The sequence below is a fragment of the Scyliorhinus torazame genome, chromosome 5 (assembly GCF_047496885.1).
Source record: "Scyliorhinus torazame isolate Kashiwa2021f chromosome 5, sScyTor2.1, whole genome shotgun sequence".
Lineage (NCBI taxonomy): Eukaryota > Metazoa > Chordata > Chondrichthyes > Carcharhiniformes > Scyliorhinidae > Scyliorhinus > Scyliorhinus torazame.
The window spans coordinates 157,114,365-157,135,259 of NC_092711.1; the positions used below are offsets into that span (position 1 = coordinate 157,114,365).

General features: G+C 46.7%; 1 protein-coding gene across 7 annotated transcripts; it reads left to right on the forward strand.

Annotated features, from left to right (window-relative positions):
* The first annotated feature begins 276 nt into the window (after positions 1-276).
* On the forward strand, positions 277-20,248 carry LOC140420261 (uncharacterized). Of its 7 annotated transcripts, XM_072504292.1 has the most exons (3): positions 277-890; positions 8,384-8,536; positions 17,604-20,248. In XM_072504292.1, exon 3 carries the CDS (start codon positions 17,962-17,964, stop codon positions 18,970-18,972), a length of 1,011 nt encoding a protein of 336 aa, XP_072360393.1. In that variant the 5' UTR covers positions 277-890; positions 8,384-8,536; positions 17,604-17,961; the 3' UTR covers positions 18,973-20,248. The 7 variants fall into 7 exon arrangements, with proteins under 7 accessions (XP_072360393.1, XP_072360392.1, XP_072360394.1 ...); XM_072504291.1 differs by lacking the exon at positions 8,384-8,536; XM_072504293.1 differs by lacking the exon at positions 8,384-8,536 and having other exon boundaries at positions 277-844.
* The last annotated feature ends 647 nt before the right edge of the window (positions 20,249-20,895 follow it).

The following is a 20,895-nucleotide window of genomic DNA, read 5'->3' on the forward strand; positions in this document are numbered from 1 at the left end:
CCATTCCCTTCAGTTGCTGCAAGTGACCAATTGAAGGTGAGAATGAGAAAAGAAATGGAAAGGGGGAGAAAAGAAAGTGTTTTACTCCCAGATGTTGGAGACAGGAGGAGGTTTCAGTCTGTGTGAAGCTCAATCTTCATTTGCACAAAGCCCGCGATCTAATTGGCTGGAGGACCAAAGTCCTTCCGGTCCTCCAATTCTTTTCATTGGTCCATACGTCAGTAGGAAGGTCAGGGGTTAGGCCCTGCGCACATGCGCAGTCCCGGGCCGGGGGGGGGATGGGAAGGTCACTGACTGGGTTGTTCCCCCGTCAGACCAGCAGCACAGACCGGCGACACTGAGCAGTGAGTCCCGAGGCTCTTGGCAGCTTGACCAGGCTGCACGGAAAGAGCTGAAGCGGCTCCCTGTCGGAAGGGAAGCCGCGCACCTCCCGCCAGACACCCGCAAATGTTAATATTTTTATTACTTTTCTTTTCACCATTTTTCAAACAATGAAAGCAGCAGAAAAACTGGCGGGAAATGGGCCCAGAGAACAAGAGATATTGCCGCAGAAATACAACCAGACATTGAGAATTCATTCGGAACAGGATATCTGAGGGAGCACAGCCTCCAGATCAAATGTCAGCAATTCAACAACCAGTCAACATGTCCACATAGTGAGTGGGGAAAGAGGGTTAGATTCTATAAAAACAGGAGGATAACAATGCAGCTCACACACCCCAAAGTATTGGGGAACTGACTAACAACATAGTCAACTTGAAATGGATACATTGAATTCGTTCATGGAAAGCCCAGGAGGATCAAGCCAATAAATTTGATGTGGAGATGCCGGCGTTGGACTGGGGTGAGCACAGTAAGAAGCCTTACAACACCAGGTTAAAATCCAACAGGTTTGTTTCAAATCACTAGCTTTCGGAGCACTGCTCCTTTCTCGGGTGAATGCAGAGGTAGGTTCCAGAAACATATAACGAAAGAGAAAATGCTGAAAAATCTCAGTAGGTCTGGCACCATCTGTTGGGAGAGAAAAACTTTGACGAAGAGTCATTGGACTCAAAACGTTAGTTCTTTTCTCTCCCCACAAATGCTGCCAGTCATGCTGAGAATATCCAGCATTTTCTCTTTTGTTTCAGATTCCAGCATCCGCAGTTAGTTGCTTTTATCCAGAAACATATATATCGACAAAGTCAACGATGCAAGACGGCACTTTGAATGCGAGTCTTTGCAGGTAATTAAGTCTTCACAGGTCCAAACAGAGCAACTGGAGAGAGGGATAATCACAGGTTAAAGAGGTGTGAATTGTCTCAAGCCAGGACAGTTGATAGGATTTTGCAAGCTGATTCAAAACAATCCTTGTGTTGTAAGACTTCTTACAATAAAATTGAAACTTCTGAATTTGAGGTTGGGATCTCATACGTTACAGAATGGGGAGAGCAAATTTTAAAAAAATAAGACATTATCTGTACAAAGTTACCGGAGAGCAGCCACTTGTAGAAAAATCGACATCAGAGCAGTGGGATTCATTCAAATAGGAAATAGACAATGCACATGGTGGCACGGTAGCACAGTGGTTGGCACTGTTGTTTCACAGCTCCAGGGTCCCAGGTTATATTCCCGGCTTGGGTCACTGTCTGTGTGGAGTTTGCACGTTCTCCCTGTGTCTGCGTGGGTGTCCTCCAGGTGCTTGTGTTTCCTCTCACAGTCCAAAGATGTGCAGGTTAGGTGGATTGGCCATGCTAAATTGCCCTTAGTGTCCAAAAAGGTTAGGTGGGGTTTATGTGGACAGGGGGGAGGTGTGGGCCTCAGTGGGGTGCTCTTTCCAAGGGATGTTGCAGACTCGATGTGCCAAATGGCCTCCTGCAATGTAAATTCTATGTTCCCATGATAGGGAAGGGTGGGAGCAATAAGTCCAGGGAACCCTGGATGTAAGGGATATCCAGGGTTGGATAAAGAAATAAAGGTGAGTCTTATCACAGATACCGAGGGTTCAAAGCGGAAGTCTTAGAGGAACATGGAAAGTGCAAAGGATTACTTAAGAAAGAAATTAGGAGAGCAAAGAGGGAGCTTGGAAAAGCACTGTCGGGTAAAATAAAGGAAAATCCAACAATGTTTTCTAAGTATATTTGGGGCAGGAGGTTGACCAGGGTAAGAGTACGGACCAATGTGGCAATGTGTGCATGGAAGTGGAAGATACAGGTGAGGTTTTAAATGTATACTTCATATCTGTTTTCACTACGGAGAAGGATGATGTAGGTATAGAAATCACGGAGGCACATGGTGATTTGCTTGAACAACTTGACATTGAGAGGGAGAAGGTATGAACAGTTTCACCAGGTCTGAAAGTGGATAAATACCCAGAGCCACATGAGATGTATCCCAGGCTGCTGTGGAAGGCAAGGAAGGAGATTGCAGAGGCTCTTGACAAAAAATTTCAAATCTTCTCTGGCCACCGGAGAGGTGCCTGAGGACTGGAAGACAGCTAATGTGGTGCCATTATTCAAGAAGGCAAGTAGGGACAAACCAGGAAATTACAAGCCAGTGAGACTAACTTCACTGCCAGGGAAACTACTGGAAAACATTCTGAGGGACAGAATTAATCTCCACTTGGAGAGGCAAGGATTAAACAAGGGAGAGCATGTCTCACAAATGTGATTGAATTTTTTGAGAAAGTGACTAGGTGTGTAGATGTAGGTAGTGCGGTTCATGTAGTCTACATGGACTTTAGTAAGGCTTTAGACAAACTCACATGGGAGGCTGATGGAGAAGGTAAGAGTCCATGGGATTCAGGGCAATTTGGCAAACTGGATCCAAAACTGGCTCAGTTGTAGGAGGCAGAGGGTGATGTTTGAAGGTTGTTTTTGTGCCTGGAAGCCTGTGTCCAGCGGTGTTCTGCAGGGATCAGTGCTGGGTCACTTGTTTGTGGTACACATTAATGATCTGGATGTGAATGTAGGAGGTAGATTAGGAAGTTCACAGATAACACAAAAATTGGTGGTGTGGTAAATGGTGAGGAACAAGGCCTTAGATTACAGGACAATATGGATAGGCTGGCTAGATGGGCAGAAGAGGGGACAACAGGATGGTGCAATGGTTAGCACTGGCACATCCCGACGCTGAGGACCCAGGTTCAATCCCGGCCCGTGTCACTGTCCGTGTAGAGTTTTAACTTTCTCCCCGTGTCTGCGTGGGTCTCACCCTCACAACCCAAAAGATGTGCAAGGTAGGTGGATTGGCCACGCTAAATTGCCCCTTAATTGTAAAAAGAATAATTGGGTACTCTAAATTTATTTTTTAAAAGTTGTACAGAAGAGTGGCAAATGGAATTTAAGCAAGAAAAGTGTGACGTTGTGCATTTTGGTTGGACTAACGAGGCAAGGGAATATACAATGAATGGTCGGACCCTATGAAGTACAGAAGAGCAAAGTGACTTGGTGTGCATATCCACAGATCTCTGAAGGCAGCAGGACAGGTGGATAAGCTGGTTAAGGCCAATGGGAATATTGCCTTTATTAACCGAGGCATTGAATATAAGAGCAGGGAGGTTATGCTGGAGCTGTATAAAATGCTGGTTAAACCCCAGCTGGAGTACTGTGTAGTTCTGCTCGCCACACTATAGGAAGTAAGTGATTACACTGGTGAGGGTGCAGAGGCGATTCACTAGGACGTTGCCTGGGCTGGAGTGTTTCAGCTATGAAGAGAGACTGGGATTGTTTTCCCTGGAGCAGAGAAGGCTGACAGGGGACCTGATTGAGGTGTATAAAATTCTGAGAGACATAGATAGGGTGGCCAGGAAGGTACTTTTTCCCTTAGTGGAGGGATCAATAACTAGGGGCACAGATTTAAGGTAATGGGCAGGAGGTTCAGAGGAGATGTGAGGAAAAGCTTTTCCCCAGAGGTTTGTTGGAATCTGGAACTCAATGACTGAACGGGAGGGAGAATCCTCCCGGATTCCTCCCTAACTACAGCCTTAAGTGCATCCCACAGTGTGGTGGCTGGGACCTCCATATCGTTCAACTCGACATAGCAGTCATAACCCACTCACTCATCCGCCAGTAGCCCCACATCCAACCCCCCAACTGCAGCTGTTAGGCCCCTCACCCTTAAATCCACCCAATGGGGCGCGTGGTCGAAAAACACAATGGCCGAGTACTCCGAGTCGGCCACCTCCGACCCCCCCTTCCCCACTCTCACAACCAAACCAAGAACCAACCCAATATCTCCGGCAGCAGCACCTTGTCCATAACAAAACTGTTGATCCGCGAATACGCCCCGTGCATATGGGTGTATGGGTGAAGTACAAGACGTCCTTCGCCCTCGGCCTCCCAAACCTCCATGGGTATCCCCCCCCCCCCCCCTCCTGCAAACAATGCGCCCATGAACCCCTGAATTCTATTGCCACCACCAACACCCTCAACGACTTAGGACGCGTCAGATCCACACTCGGATCTAGGACTGTATTGAAATCACCCCCATAATCAGCCGATGCGTGTCCAGGTCCGGGATCCTCTCTAACATCCACGTTGTCCCAATTCGGGGCTTAAACATTCACCAGGACCATTGGCATCTCCTCCAGCTTCCCACTGACCATCACAGAGGTACCCCCCATCCCTCGGATCGGCCACAATGCTCCCCCACCTCAAAAGCCACTCTCTTATAAACCAACACTGCCACCCCTCGTCTTCATGTCTAACCCCGAGTGGAACCCCTGCCCCACCCATTCGTCTGATCCCCAAACTTCAGCTGCATCTGCTGCAAGAGCACAACGCCTGCCTTCAGGCTCCTCTAATGAGCAAAAACACGCGATCGTTTAACCGGCCCATTCAACCCTCGCACGTTCCACATGACCAGCTGGCCAGGGAGGGGGCCTCCCTCCCCTCCCCTGCCAAATAGCCAGATCCCCATTTAAGTAGCCCCCAGCATGCGCCCCTTCAGGCCCGCCCTCAGATGTTCACCGTCATCTCTCCCTTTGCCACACCAACCACACCCACGTCAGCAACCACCCCCCTTCCCTACTCTCACAAGCAACCAAAGAACCAACCCAACATCTCCACCCCCCCCCCCCCCCCCCCATGCCTTCCTCCTGGCAACCCCCCACTTCACTCCCATTAACTAGCCTGCCCAGCTCGCATGATGGTCCCTGCCCAAGGCCTCGGACTTCTTCTCACCCTTCCAGTCCGTCCCTTCCCCCAACCCTCCCGACCAGCAACAAACAAAGAGAAACAAAGGGCACACTTCCCATCACCGCTCTCCCGTCCAAACCTACCCCAATATACCCACCCAATATGGAAGTCCATGACATCCAGAGACATTCCCCTGTCCACGACCTTTGTCATCTCTTCAAAGAATTCAGTCAGATTATCAGGCATGATCTTCCCTTCACAAATCCCTGCTGGCTCTCCCTGATGGACTGAAATGTTTTAAGGTGTTCAGTTACCCCCATCCCTGATTCTAAACTCCAGCAATTTCCCCACCCCAGATGTTCGGCCAACTGGTCTGTAATTCCCGATTTCCCCCTTTCACCCTCATTGAAAAGTGACAAGTGCAGTTTTCCAATCCAGAGGGACTACTCCTGAATCTAGGGAACTCTGGGAGATTCTAGTTAGGGCATCTACAATGTGCTCCCTGAAGTAAACAACTCACCAGTATTCTTAGAATTCCCCCTGTACCAAAAAAGGGTCAAGATATTCTTAATGGTGAACAGGGATTCTCACTCCCTGACTCCTCTGCAGACTTAGGTGGGTGCTATTCGGGTCAAACTAGTGTTTCAAGTTATCCCCCAGCATAACCCATATCTTTAGAGAAGAATTTTATCGACTTACCACTTAGTAGCATCGATCTTGGTCCCGTGTTGCTAAGTAAGTAAAGTAGACTTTGTAATAACCACTGTTTCAGGTTAAAACTTTAAATTATTTTATTATTATTTTTTCTTTTACAAGATAAAATCACTGTCTTTACAGAAAAGCAAAAAGATCTTGCTTCTGGATTCTCCTGGTTGGCTGATCAGACCTTCCTGGCCCTCCTTGACAATCTCTCTTCTTTATCTGTTGGTTTTCTCCCGGTTATTTTGCGGTTCTGCTTGGCTTTCGTATTCTGTCAGTCCCATGTACCGAAATCACCCTGCAAGCTGAGAGTGAGTGCCTGGCTGAGAGCTATTCAGGATATATATCACCCTTCCAACAGCCTTGCTGATTACATGACATTATTTTAAAGTATTTTCTTCTGCTCCTTAACCCAATACCCTTTCTGTCCATATGATTCCACATCTAGTTTCCGTAATGTCTAACATGAGAGTGCCTTCATGTTAAGCTTGACCTTGGTTTATCAGCTCACTGGCAGGGAGGCTTCCTACTAATTATTCTGTGGCATTTCAGACTTTTAATCCCTTATCTTTTTTAAACATTGTATTTTCTTGTATTCCTAAATGTTTCAAGTTATAGTCTTCCCTTTTTACAATTTTACAAATAGGTGTTGACTGCTTTTTTGAAAAGAAGCAGTGAGCTGCGGTGAATTGTCCTGTATTAAAATCAACTCTTCTCTCCAGATTTCCACTTTTAACTGGTGTCATTCAGTTTCTATCATTCACAAATACATTTTATTTCAAGCAATTCAAACTTAAGATTCTGGCAATTCCAATCAATTACTTGCTAAACGAATTAACTTCTATTAAAGGGTATTAAACTCATTCCCTTTATGTAACTTAAAACTTAACTTTTATAAAAATTTCTCCGACTTGAACTAAAGATATCAGGTTACAGCATGAGCTGCTTGGTTATCTCAAGTCCTGTGATAATGGTCGTCTGCATCCCAAAGAACATTTGTCTGCAGTTGACCCTTCGAGGGCCTTCTGCTATGTCATTTTTTAGCATTTCATTACATTTACATTTATAGGATCTTTTCTGTTACTTTGCTTTTTCTCATGTTCCTTGGGTTTTATCATCAGACCTTCTCGTTTCAAATGACATCTTTCGCATTTTTCTTAACATCCCCAACTTCCTATAACACCCTCGGATGGAAACCGCCAGTTCCTGGGGATTTGTCAGTCTTTGGTTCCATTAATTTCCTTGATGTGGAGATGCCGGCGTTGGACTGGGGTGAGCACAGTACGAAGTCTTACAACACCAGGTTAAAGTCCAACAGGTGTGTTTCGATGTCACTAGCTTTCGGAGCGCTGCTCCTTCCTCAGGTGAATGAAGAGGTATGTTCCAGAAACACATATATAGACAAATTCAAAGATGCCAAATAATGCTTGGAATGCAACCATTAGCAGGTGATTAAATCTTTACAGATCCAGAGATGGGGTAACCCCAGGTTAAAGAGGTGTGAATTACATCAAGCCAGGACAGTTGGTAGGATTTCGCAGGCCAGATGGTGGGGGATGAATGTAATGTGACATGAATCCCAGGTCCCGGTTGAGGCCGCACTCGTGTGCGGAAATTGGCTATAAGTTTCTGCTCGGCGATTCTGCGTTGTCGCGCGTCCTGAAGGCCGCCTTGGAGAACGCTTACCCGGAGATCAGAGGCTGAATGCCCTTGACTACTGAAGTGTTCTCCGACTGGAAGGGAACATTCCTGCCTGGTGATTGTTGCGCGATGTCCGTTCATTTGTTGCCGCAGCGTCTGCATGGTCTCGCCAATGTACCACGCTTCGGGACATCCTTTCCTGCAGCGTATGAGGTAGACAACGTTGGCTGAGTCGCACGAGTACGTACTGCGTACCTGGTGGGTGGTGTAATAGTGGTATCCATGTCAATGATCTGGCACGTCTTGCAGAGATTGCCATGGCAGGGTTTTGTGGTGTCGTGGTCACTGTTCTGAAGACTGTGTAGTTTGCTACAAACAATGGTTCGTTTGAGGTTGCGCGGTTGTTTGAAGGCAAGTAGTGGGGGTGTGGGGATGACCTTGGCAAGATGTTCATCGTCATCACGTCATTGATGTTAGCATGCTTCACACTATGTCTATGTCTGGGAGGTAAGTCTGTCCTTTAAAAACACTTGTCTTTGCAGGGGCAGGCCAGTCGATTTCGGCGGGAGAACAGCTGGTGATTCAATTTCAGCGGGGGCAGTGCGGAAGTGATTGCTGGGAGGTAAGTCTGTCCTTTAAAAACACTTGTCTTTGCAGGGGCAGGCCAGTCGATTTCGGCGGGAGAACAGCTGGTGATTCAATTTCAGCGGGGGCAGTGCGGAAGTGATTGCTGGGAGGTAAGTCTGTCCTTTAAAAACACTTGTCTTTGCAGGGGCAGGCCAGTCGATTTCGGCGGGAGAACAGCTGGTGATTCAATTTCAGCGGGGGCAATGCAGAAGTGATTGCTGGGAGGTAAGTCTGTCCTTTAAAAACACTTACCTGGTCCCATTTTCGGTCCCTCTTTTCTGTTTTTTTTTATATTTTAGTATTTAAGGCGGGAACAGGAAGTTCGACCTGCGGACATCTGGGAAGACCCTCACCAATAAATTCTGGTGGAGAGGAAACCCGAGACACTACACGTGTAGTGTCTCCCACCCGCCCTCCTCCTCTAACCTAATAATAAAACCCATTGGTGTGAGGTAAGTACCATATTTTATTATTAACACTAAGAAGGTAGGTAAGTGATTTTTACTCATTTTTACTTTTGTACCTTTTTCAAATTGTGTGTGTGTCGGGGGGAAACTGAAGTGACATCACAGAAAAGCTGTGGCCTGAGTGCCTGGTTGGGATTCTACACTAAATTTAAAAAATTGAGCATTGGTAACTAATTAAACATAATTACTTAATTGTAATTTAGAGGGACATCTAAGCCAGAGATCGGAGAGTACTATATTTAGCTTTCGCATTTCTATTAGAAATCTAGTGCTAGGAAACAGATAGTTAACAGTAACTTTGAAATTTAAAAAAAAAAAATTCAAAAAAAAAAAGTTTTTAAATTTTAATTTTAATTAATTGATGCAATGTCAGTTAGAGGGGTGCTGTGCTCTGACTGTGAGATGTGGCAGGTCCGGGAGGCTTCCAGCGTCCCGGATGGCTTCATCTGCAGAAAGTGCACCCAACTGGAGCTCCTCACAGACCGCATGGTTCGGTTGGAGCAGCAATTGGATGCACTTAGGAGCATGCAGGTGGCGGAAAGCGTCATAGATCGCAGTTATGTAAATGTGGTCACACCCAAGGTGCAGGCATAGAAATGGGTGACCACCAGAAAGGGCAGGCAGTCAGTGCAGGAATCCCCTGTGGTTGTCCCCCTCGCGAACAGATATATCCCTTTGGATACTGTCGGGGGGGATAGCCTATCAGGGGAAAACAGCAGCAGCCAGAGCAGTGGCACCACGGCTGGCTCTGATGTTCAGAAGGGAGGGTCAAAGCGCAGAAGAGTAATAGTAATAGGGGACTCTATAGTCAGGGGCACAGATAGGCGCTTCTGTGGACGTGAAAGAGACTCCAGGGTGGTATGTTGCCTCCCTGGTGCCAGGGTCCAGGATGTCTCCGAACGGGTGGAGGGCATCCTGAAGGGGGAGGGCAAACAGGCAGAGGTCGTTGTACATATTGGTACTAACGACATAGGCAGGAAGGGGCATGAGGTCCTGCAGCAGGAGTTCAGGGAGCTAGGCAGAAAGTTAAAAGACAGGACCTCGAGGGTTGTAATCTCGGGATTACTCCCTGTGCCACGTGCCAGTGAGACTAGAAATAGGAAGATAGAGCAGCTAAACACGTGGCTAAACAGCTGGTGTAGGAGGGAGGGTTTCCATTATCTGGACCACTGGGAGCTCTTCCGGGGCAGGTATGACCTGTATAAGAAGGACGGGTTGCATCTAAACCGGAGAGGCATAAATATCCTGGCCGCGAGGTTTGCTAGTGTCACACGGGAGGGTTTAAACTAGTATGGCAGGGGGGTGGGCACGGGAGCAATAGGTCAGAAGGTGAGAGCATTGAGGGAGAACTAGGGAATAGGGACAGTGTGGCTCTGAGGCAGAGCAGACAGGGAGAAGTTGCTGAACACAGCGGGTCTGGTGGCCTGAAGTGCAAATGTTTTAATGCAAGAAGTATTACGGGTAAGGCAGATGAACTTAGAGCTTGGATTAGTACTTGGAACTATGATGTTGTTGCCATTACAGAGACCTGGTTGAGGGAAGGGCAGGATTGGCAGCTAAACGTTCCAGGATTTAGATGTTTCAGGCGGGATAGAGGGGGATGTAAAAGGGGAGGCGAAGTTGCGCTACTGGTTCGGGCGAACATCACAGCTGTACTGCGAGAGGACACCTCAGACGGCAGTGAGGCTACATGGGTAGAGATCAGGAATAAGAAGGGTGCAGTCACAATGTTGGGGGTTTACTACAGGCCTCCCAACAGCCAGCGGGAGATAGAGGAGCAGATAGGTAGACAGATTTTCGAAAAGAGTAAAAACAACAGGGTTGTGGTGATGGGAGACTTCAACTTCCCCAATATTGACTGGGACTCACTTAGTGCCAGGGGCTTAGACGGGGCGGAGTTTGTAAGGAGCATCCAGGAGGGCTTCTTAAAACAATATGTAGACAGTCCAACTAGGGAAGGGGCGGTACTGGACCTGGTATTGGGGAATGAGCCCGGCCAGGTGGTAGATGTTTCAGTAGGGGAGCATTTCGGTAACAGTGACCACAATTCAGTAAGTTTTAAAGTACTGGTGGACAAGGATAAGAGTGGTCCTAGGATGAATGTGCTAAATTGGGGGAAGGCTAATTATAACAATATTAGGCGGGAACTGAAGAACATAGATTGGGGGCGGATGTTTGAGGGCAAATCAACATCTGACATGTGGGAGGCTTTCAAGTGGCAGTTGAAAGGAATTCAGGACCGGCATGTTCCTATGAGGAAGAAGGATAAATACGGCAATTTTCGGGAACCATGGATGACGAAAGATATTGTAGGCCTCGTCAAAAAGAAAAAGGAGGCATTTGTCAGGGCTAAAAGGCTGGGAACAGACGAAGCCTGCGTGGAATATAAGGAAAGTAGGAAGGAACTTAAGCAAGGAGTCAGGAGGGCTAGAAGGGGTCACGAAAAGTCATTGGCAAATAGGGTTAAGGAAAATCCCAAGGCTTTTTACACGTACATAAAAAGCAAGAGGGTAGCCAGGGAAAGGGTTGGCCCACTGAAGGATAGGCAAGGGAATCTATGTGTGGAGCCAGAGGAAATGGGCGAGGTACTAAATTAATACTTTGCATCAGTATTCACCAAAGAGAAGAAATTGGTAGATGTTGAATCTGGAGAAGGGTGTGTAGATAGCCTGGGTCACATTGAGATCCAAAAAGACGAGTTGTTGGGTGTCTTAAAAAATATTAAGGTAGATAAGTCCCCAGGGCCTGATGGAATCTACCCCAGAATACTGAAGGAGGCTGGAGAGGAAATTGCTGAGGCCTTGACAGAAATCTTTGGATCCTCGCTGTCTTCGGGGGATGTCCCGGAGGACTGGAGAATAGCCAATGTTGTTCCTCTGTTTAAGAAGGGTAGCAAGGATAATCCCGGGAACTACAGGCCGGTGAGCCTTACTTCAGTGGTGGGGAAACTACTGGAGAGAATTCTTCGAGACAGGATCTACTCCCATTTGGAAGCAAATGGACGTATTAGTGAGAGGCAGCACGGTTTTGTGAAGGGGAGGTCGTGTCTCACTAACTTGATAGAGTTTTTCGAGGAGGTCACTAAGATGATTGAGGCAGGTAGGGCAGTGGATGTTGTCTATATGGACTTCAGTAAGGCCTTTGACAAGGTCCCTCATGGTAGACTAGTACAAAAGGTGAAGTCACACGGGATCAGGGGTGAGCTGGCAAGGTGGATACAGAACTGGCTAGGCCATAGAAGGCATAGTAGCAATGGAAGGATGCTTTTCTCATTGGAGGGCTGTGACCAGTGGTGTTCCACAGGGATCAGTGCTGGGACCTTTACTCTTTGTAGTATATATAAATGATTTGGAGGAAAATGTAACTGGTCTGATTAGTAAGTTTGCAGACGACACAAAGGTTGGTGGAATTGCGGATAGCGATGAGGACTGTCGGAGGATACAGCAGGATTTAGATTGTTTGGAGACTTGGGCAGAGAGATGGCAGATGGAGTTTAATCCGGACAAATGTGAGGTAATGCATTTTGGAAGGTCTAATACAGGCAGGGAATATACAGTGAATGGTAGAACCCTCAAGAGTATTGAAAGTCAAAGAGATCTAGGAGTACAGGTCCACAGGTCATTGAAAGGGGCAACACAGGTGGAGAAGGTAGTCAAGAAGGCATACGGCATGCTTGCCTTCATTGGCCGGGGCATTGAGTATAAGAATTGGCAAGTCATGTTGCAGCTGTATAGAACCTTAGTTAGGCCACACTTGGAGTATCGTGTTCAATTCTGGTCGCCACACTACCAGAAGGATGTGGAGGCTTTAGAGAGGGTGCAGAAGAGATTTACCGGAATGTTGCCTGGTATGGAGGGCATTAGCTATGAGGAGCGGTTGAATAAACTCGGTTTGTTCTCACTGGAACGAAGGAGGTTGAGGGGAGACCTGATAGAGGTATACAAAATTATGAGGGGCATAGACAGAGTGGATAGTCAGAGGCTTTTCCCCAGGGTAGAGGGGTCAATTACTAGGGGGCATAGGTTTAAGGTGAGAGGGGCAAGGTTTAGAGTAGATGTACGAGGCAAGTTTTTTACGCAGAGGGTAGTGGGTACCTGGAACTCGCTACCGGAGGAGGTGGTGGAAGCAGGGACGATAGTGACATTTAAGGGGCATCTTGACAAATACATGAATAGGATGGGAATAGAGGGATATGGACCCAGGAAGTGTAGAAGATTGTAGTTTAGTCGGGCAGAATGGTCGGCACGGGCTTGGAGGGCCGAAGGGCCTGTTCCTGTGCTGTACATTTCTTTTTTCTTTGTTTGTTTGTCTGTGTATTTACATTGTATTTACTATACGTCCTATGTTTTTTCATAAATGAAACGATCTGCCTGGACTGTACGCAGAACAATATTTTTCACTGTACCTTGGTACATGTGACAATAAATATAAATATAATCTATATTTACACAAATTATTTTAAGTCCCTGTCCTCTATCGACTATTAATTTTTTTGTGACTTCTGGAAAGTTATCCTCCTTTTCAACTGTAAATACTGAGGCAGAGTAATTGTTCAGCGTGTCTGCCATTCCCCCATTATCACTGACAATATCTCCATTTCCAGCTTTTACTGGGCCGACATTGCTCTTCACACCCGCTTTCCCTTTATATAACTAAACATTTCTTCTCATTGATATTGATGTCCCTTGCGAGTTTCCTTTCATAATCCCTTTTAGTCGCTCTAACAAGCTGCTTTGTGACCCTTTGCTGTTCCTTGTACCTATCCCATTCGTCCGGATCTGTACTATGTCTTGTATTTTTGTGCGCCCTTTCTTTTAGTTTTAAACTGTCCCTCACCTCTTATTTATCCATGGCTGCTTTTTTGTTTGTGAAGTGGAACCTTTTCCTCTCGGGGGTATACACTTGCTCTGTATCTCGTTAAATGTTTCTTTAAATATTCTCCACTGATCTTCAGTTGTTTGACCCATTAACAGATCTCCCCAGTTTACCGTGGACAGTCTCTGTCTCATCCCGTTTACGTCAGCCTTACCCAAGTCTAAAATTCTACTGTCTGTAACGTGCTTTTCACTTTCAAACACTACACTGAATTCAACATGTTATGATCACTATTTGATAAATGTTTGCGCACAGTTAGGCTACCAACTAAATTAGGGTTATTACTCATAATTAAATCTTTTTTCAAATAAATTTAGAGTAATCCAATTCTTTTTTTCCCCCCCAATTAAGGGACAATTTAGCGTGGCCAATTGACCTACCCCGCACATCTTTTTGGGTTGTGGGGGTGAGACCCACGCAGACACGGGGAGAATGTGCAAACTTCACACGGACAGTGACTCGGGTCCTCGGTTTCGTAAGGTAGCAGTGCTAACCACTGCACCACCGTGCTGGCCCTTGCTCATAGCTAAATCTAATATTGCCTATCCCTTTGTTACATCTGGAACATATTGCTGCAGGAAACTATCCCGGACACATTCCAGAAATTCACTCCCATTCTGACAGGTGCTTGTCTGCCTCTCCCAATCTGTGTGTCAGTTATAATCCCCCCATTAATACTACTCTGCCTTTGCTACACACTCGCCTAATTTCTGCCTTTATACAATCTAGCGCCTCAGAACTGCCACCAGGGGGTCGATACACAACACCCATTACAGTTTTAGATTTTTTTCTTCCTCAGTTCCACTCCTATGGTCTCCACTGGATGCTTTCCCCTCATTGTTTCCCCCCTCACCATTAGAACATAGAACGATACAGCGCAGTACAGGCCCTTCGGCCCACAATGTGGCACCGACATGGGAAGTCAAAAAACAAAAGCCATCTAACCTACACTATGCCATTATCATCCATATGCTTATCCAATAAACTTTTAAATGCCCTCAATGTTGGCGAGTTCACTACTGTTGCAGGTAGGGCATTCCACGGCCTCACCACTCTTTGCGTAAAGAACCTACCTCTGACCTCTGTCCTATATCTATTACCCCTCAGTTTAAAGCTATGTCCCCTCGTGCCAGCCATTTCCATCCGCGGGAGAAGGCTCTCACTGTCCACCCTATCTAACCCCCTGATCATTTTGTATGCCTCTATTAAGTCTCCTCTTAACCTTCTTCTCTCCAACGAAAACAACCTCAAGTCCATCAGCCTTTCCTCATAAGATTTTCCCTCCATACCAGGCAACATCCTGGTAAATCTCCTCTGCACCCGCTCCAAAGCCTCCACGTCCTTCCGATAATGCGGTGACCAGAACTGTACGCAATACTCCAAATGAGGCCGTACCAGAGTTTTGTACAGCTGCAACATGACCTCCTGACTCCGGAACTCAATCCCTCTACCAATAAAGGCCAACACTCCATAGGCCTTCTTCACAACCCTATCAGCCTGGGTGGCAACTTTCAGGGATCTATGTACATGGACACCTAGATCCCTCTGCTCATCCACACTTCCAAGAACTTTACCATGAGCCAAATATTCCGCATTCCTGTTATTCCTTCCAAAGTGAATCACCTCACACTTCTCTACATTAAACTCCATTTGCCACCTCTCAGCCCAGCTCTGCAGCTTATCTATGTCCCTCTGTAACCTGCTACTTCCTTCCACACTGTCGACAACACCACCGACTTTAGTGTCGTCTGCAAATTTACTCACCCAACCTCTAGGTCATTGATAAAAATGACAAACAGCAACGGCCCCAGAACAGATCCTTGTGGTACGCCACTTGTAACTGAACTCCATTCTGAACATTTCCCATCAACCACCACCCTCTGTCTTCTTTCAGCGAGCCAATTTCTGATCCACATCTCTAAATCACCCTCAATCCCCAGCCTCCGTATTTTCTGCAATAGCCTACCGTGGGGAACCTTATCAAACGCTTTGCTGAAATCCATATACACCACATCAACTGCTCTACCCTCGTCTACCTGTTCAGTCACCTTCTCAAAGAACTCGATAAGGGTTGTGAGGCATGACCTACCCTTCACAAAGCCATGCTGACTATCCCTGATCATATTATTCCTATCTAGATGATTATAAATCTTGTCTCTTATAATCCCCTCCAAGACTTTACCCACTACAGACGTGAGGCTCACCGGTCTATAGTTGCCGGGGTTGTCTCTACTCCCCTTTTTGAACAAAGGGACCACATTTGCTATCCTCCAGTCCTCTGGCACTATTCCTGTAGCCAATGATGACATAAAAATCAAAGCCAAAGGCTCAGCAATCTCTTCCCTGGCTACAGAGGCCCAGAAAGAGCCCCAGTTATCCAGAAATCTGAATCCCTCCCGCCTGCACCATCCCTGTAGCCACGTGTTTAATTGCTCTCTCTCCCTATTCCTCATCTCATTATCACGTGGCACGGGCAACAACCCAGAGATAACAACTCTGTTTGTTCTAGTTCTGAGCTTCCATCCTAGCTCCCTGAAAGCCTGCCTGACATCCTTGTCCCCTTTCCTACCTATGTCGTTAGTGCCAATGTGGACCACGACTTGGAGCTGCTCCCCCTCCCCCTTAAGGACCCGGAAAACACGATCCGAGACATTGAGGTGATAGTATTTCTGATCAGTAAGGCTGATCCATCCCCTCTGCCATATTCTCTGTCCCTCCTGTCAACTTTATAACCGGTATATTTAGTTCCCAGTCCTGACCATCCTGCAGCTAAGTCTCTGTAATAGCGACAACATCATAATCTTCAACTTGCATTGGCGCCTGCAGCTCGTCTAGTTTATTCCTTACACTACGTGCATTTGTCTATAGAACCTTAATCGGGCTGTTCCCCCTGACCGCTCCCTCAGCACTGCTTCTTTGTTATTTGCTTGTTTGTTATTTGCTTGTTTGTTATTTGCTTGTTTGTTATTTGCTTGTTTGTTATTTGCTTGTTTGTTATTTGCTTGTTTGTTATTTGCTTGTTTGTTATTTGCTTGTTTGTTATTTGCTTGTTTGTTACTTTTCACTTTTGCTTTAACCAGTATACTACTTGTAGTTTTGCCATTAGCTGTTAGGTTCCTCTGCCCTGCTACTTGTTTTTGCAACTGTATTGGGTTCCCCTGAAGCCTTCCCCTCCCCCACCATTTGTTAGTTTAAAGTCCTTCTGACCTCCCTATTTATCCTTTCCACGAGGACACTGGTCCCAGATCGGTTCAGGTGGAGACCGTCCCAACGGTACAGATCCCTCCTGTCCCAATACTGATGCCAGTGCCCCATGAAATGGAACCCCTCTTTCCCGCACCACTCCTTTAGCCACGTGTTTACTTCCCTAATTTTCTCATCCCTATGCCAGTTTACACATGGCTCGGTAATAATCCAGAGATTATAGCCCTTGAGAACCTGTTCTTTAATTTTGTTCCTAGTTCCTGATATTCCCGAAACAGGTCCTCTTTCCGAGTCTTGCCAATGTTGTTTGTCCCAATGTGGACCACGGCAACTGGATCCACCCCCTCCCTCTCCAATATCCTTTCAAGCCGGTTAGAGATGCCCCTCACCCTGGCACCAGGCAGGCAACATACCATGTGGGACTCTCGGTCCTGTTTCCAAAGGATGTTGGCAGCTCCCCTAATTATAGAATCCCTGACAACTACCACTTATCATTTTGCTCCCCCGCTTGAATGGACTCTTGTACCAGGGTGCAGTGGTCAGCCAGCTCACCCTTCCTACAGTCTCTGCTCTGAAACTCCGTCCCTCCGAGTCCACTCCCTGGAGACAAGGCTGCGAATCCCGTACCAGCCTCCCCGAACAGGCGCCGGAATGTGGCGACTAGGGGCTTTTCACAGTAACTTCATTGAAGCCTACTTGTGACAATAAGCAATTAAATTTTTTTTTTAAAGGTTTTTGTACTCGCAGCTCGAAAACTCCATCCCTCTGGGTCTGCTCTCTGGAGCCTAGGCCGCAAATTCCCCCGGTATGATTTTTATACTTACTGCTCCAATGCTCGGCCCTTCTGAGTCCACTCCCTGGAGACTAGGTATGGGGAACGAGAAAGGAAAGAATGTTCTATAGAAACTAGAATTTCTGTTCTGAATTTCTATCCTGTACTGACAGTGATGACTTTTGTAAACTCCTTTTACAGGAGATTAGAAGAGGAGGAATTACAGACAGGAATCTCAAAAGTCACATCTCGGTCTGACAGAGCCACTCGATCCATTGGGATCTGAATATCATCAGCCTTTCAAACCAAAAGAAGAAATGTTTGCCCGACCTGTCGGCAGCAAAAGATTTTAACCATCAATGTGACTGGAAAAACACCGAGACACACACACCCGAGTGAGAGTGTTCCAGGGGACTGACTGTGGGAAGAGCTTTAACCAGTTACACAGCCTAAACAAAATCACGCCATTTACAGCGGAGAGAGACCGTACACGTGTTCTGTGTGTGGACGAGGCTTCAACTGATTGTCCGACCTGGAGAGACAAGAGGAGACCCAAAACATGGAGAAACCGTGGAAATGTGGGGACTGTGGGAAGGGATTCAGATCCCCATCTGTGCTGGAAGTTCACCGACGCAGTCACACTGGGGAGAGGCCGTTCATCTGCTCTGTGTGTAGGAAGGGATTCACTCAGTTCTCCCACCTGCACACACACCAGCGAGTTCACACTGGAGAGAAGCCATTCACCTGCTCTCAGTGTGAGAAGGGATTCAGTCAGTTATCTGACCTGCGGGCACACCAGCGAGTTCACACTGGGGAGAGGCCATTCACCTGCTCTCGCTGTGGGAAGAGATTCACTCGGTTATCCGACCTGAATAAACACCACCGCGTTCACACTGGGGAGAAACAGTTCACCTGCTCTGTGTGTGGGAAGGGATTCCGTGAGTTATCCAGCCTGAGGTCACACCAGCGAGTTCACACTGGGGAGAAGCCGTTCACCTGTTCTCAGTGTGAGAAGGAATTCGCTCGGTTAGACAACCTACGGACACACCAGCGAATTCACACTGGGGAGAAGCCATTCACCTGCCCTCAGTGTGGGAAGGGATTCAGTGAGTTATCCAGCCTGCGGAGACACCAGCGAGTTCACACTGGGGAGAAGCCGTTCACCTGTTCTCAGTGTGGGAACGGATTCAATCGGTTATCCCAACTGAGGGTTCACGGACGAATTCACACTGGGGATAGGCCGTTTTCCTGCTCTCAGTGTGGGAAGGGATTCAGTGATCCATCCCACCTCCTGAAACACCAGCAAATTCACACTGGGGAGAGGCCATTCACCTGCCCACAATGTGGGAAAGCATTCACTCGGTTATTTACCCTGCAGTCACACCAGCGAGTTCACACTGGGGAGAGGCCGTTCACCTGCTCTCAGTGTGGGAAGGGATTCACTCAGTTATCCAGCCTGAACTCTCATCAGAGAATTCATACTGGGGAGAGGCCGTTCACTTGCTCTCAATGTGGGAAGGGATTTTGTGATTCATCGCACCTGCTAAGACACCAACAAGTTCACAAGTGATTATAGGGGTTGGATTCTGCTGTTATTGTTTCTGCTCTCAATTATGCCCAGGACTGCATTTTGTTCATTCTGACAGTTGGTCAATGGGGATGATCGGAGGGTTTTTTCTGCTGGACTGGCTGGTCTCGGGACTTAGCCTGCAGCGGCTAAAGCTCTTTGAGCCTTGTTGCGAATACCTGGTTCTAAATTTCACAAGGATCACAGAGTGAAAGAGTGCCTGGAGGTTTGAAGATATTTAGTTCCCATTTCTGTTTGGAACCCCCAAAGCATGCCACGTTGCCATGAAGATGGGCTGTGGTGGTTACAGGTTTTTAAACAAAAATTATCTGCGTATTTCCTCACCTCAGGGTATGAGGGGCAAGTTGTCTGAGGTGGTCTGGGAAACTGATGGGAGCCAGGGAATAGCTAATATTTCAGGAATTATGTGCATATTTACCAGGGGGTCAGTTAGCTCAGTTGGCTGGACGGCTGGTTCATGATGCAGGGCGACTCCAGCAAGAGACCGGCTTAAGTTATCCATAAAGGCCCCGCTTTCTCAACATTGCCCCTCATTTGAGGTGTGGTGACCCTCAGATTAAATCACCACCAGTCAGCTCTCTCTCTCTCAAAGGTGAGACCAGCCAATGGGTCACTGGGACTCTGGTGACTTTCATTTCACATTTATACAAGATATATAGATTCCTTTAAGGATCAGTAATCCAACAGGAAAAGTGATCCAATTGTGGGTAACAAGAAAAGTTAAAGATTCCATTAGATCAAAGGAGAGGCTCATAAAGTGGCCAAAATAGTAGTGAGCCTGAGGATTGGGAACTTGTTTTAGAATTCAGCAAAGGAGGACCAAGAAACTGATAAAGAGAAAATAGAATATGAGAGCAAACTGGCGAGAAACGTAAAAAACAACTGGAGAAGCTCCAATAGGAATGTGAAAAGGAAAAGATTAACAAAGACCAATGTGGGTCCATTCCAGGCAGAGACAGGAGAGTTTATAATGGGGAATGAGGAAATGGCAGAGAAACTGAACAATGTGTGTCTGTCTTCACGGTGGAAGATAAAGAAATCGTCCCCAAAACATGAGAGAACCAAGGGACCAGTGAGCACGAGGAACTGAAAGAGATTAGTATTAGTGAGAAAGTAGTACTGGAGAAATTAATGTGGTTGAAAGTTAATAAATCCCCAAAAGCTGCTGCTCTACATCCCAGAGTGTTGAAAGAGGCGGCTGTGTAGATCCCCAAATTTCTTTCTCTGTCAGTCTGGCCTCAATAAAAGTTGAGATGGATTCGCACGTAAAAAGAAGTTATTTATTTAGCTTGCAAGCTTGATTCATTTCATAGAAATATAAGAGACATCCAGTTTCCTATATCCCAGAAAGCGAATGAACAAAGAAACAAAGGGATCTCTGCAAATCAATTCAAATGGTATCACCGGACATAGGTCAGCCTATGTCCCTCCTGACCTGTTCGATCTATTCTGATTGGCTCACTTCCAATCCCTTTCTCTGGCCCCTATCAATGCAGCATCACTCTCATAGACACACCTCTTCCTGCTTTTTCCATGTGGTCTCAAACCCCTTTGTCCCTAACTGCCAGAATCAAAGTGGCTTATTTCTACATTACATTAACTAGTATCTCTAAAGTAACTATTTTATATCACATTCGTCATTCCCTCCTTTTATCATTCCATGATAACCGAACTATCCAATCCATAGCTACGGTTCCTCATCTAAAAAGATCCGTCGCTGCATTTCCAATTCCTGTCTTAGCCCCCCTTCATCTGCCTCACCCTCCGGTGATTGGGGCGGTGATCTGATCTAGTGCACCCCGCATTCTACCCATCACACATTTAAGGATGGCCAGGCCCACAAAGATGCAGCCGATAGCTACCACTAGATACATGGCCATATTTATCAACCAGTCCTTCCATCCT

Bases quoted from the DNA above. Each gene is read 5' to 3' on its own strand.
- LOC140420261 (XM_072504292.1), top strand. From the start codon at position 17,962: ATGGAGAAACCGTGGAAATGTGGGGACTGTGGGAAGGGATTCAGATCC.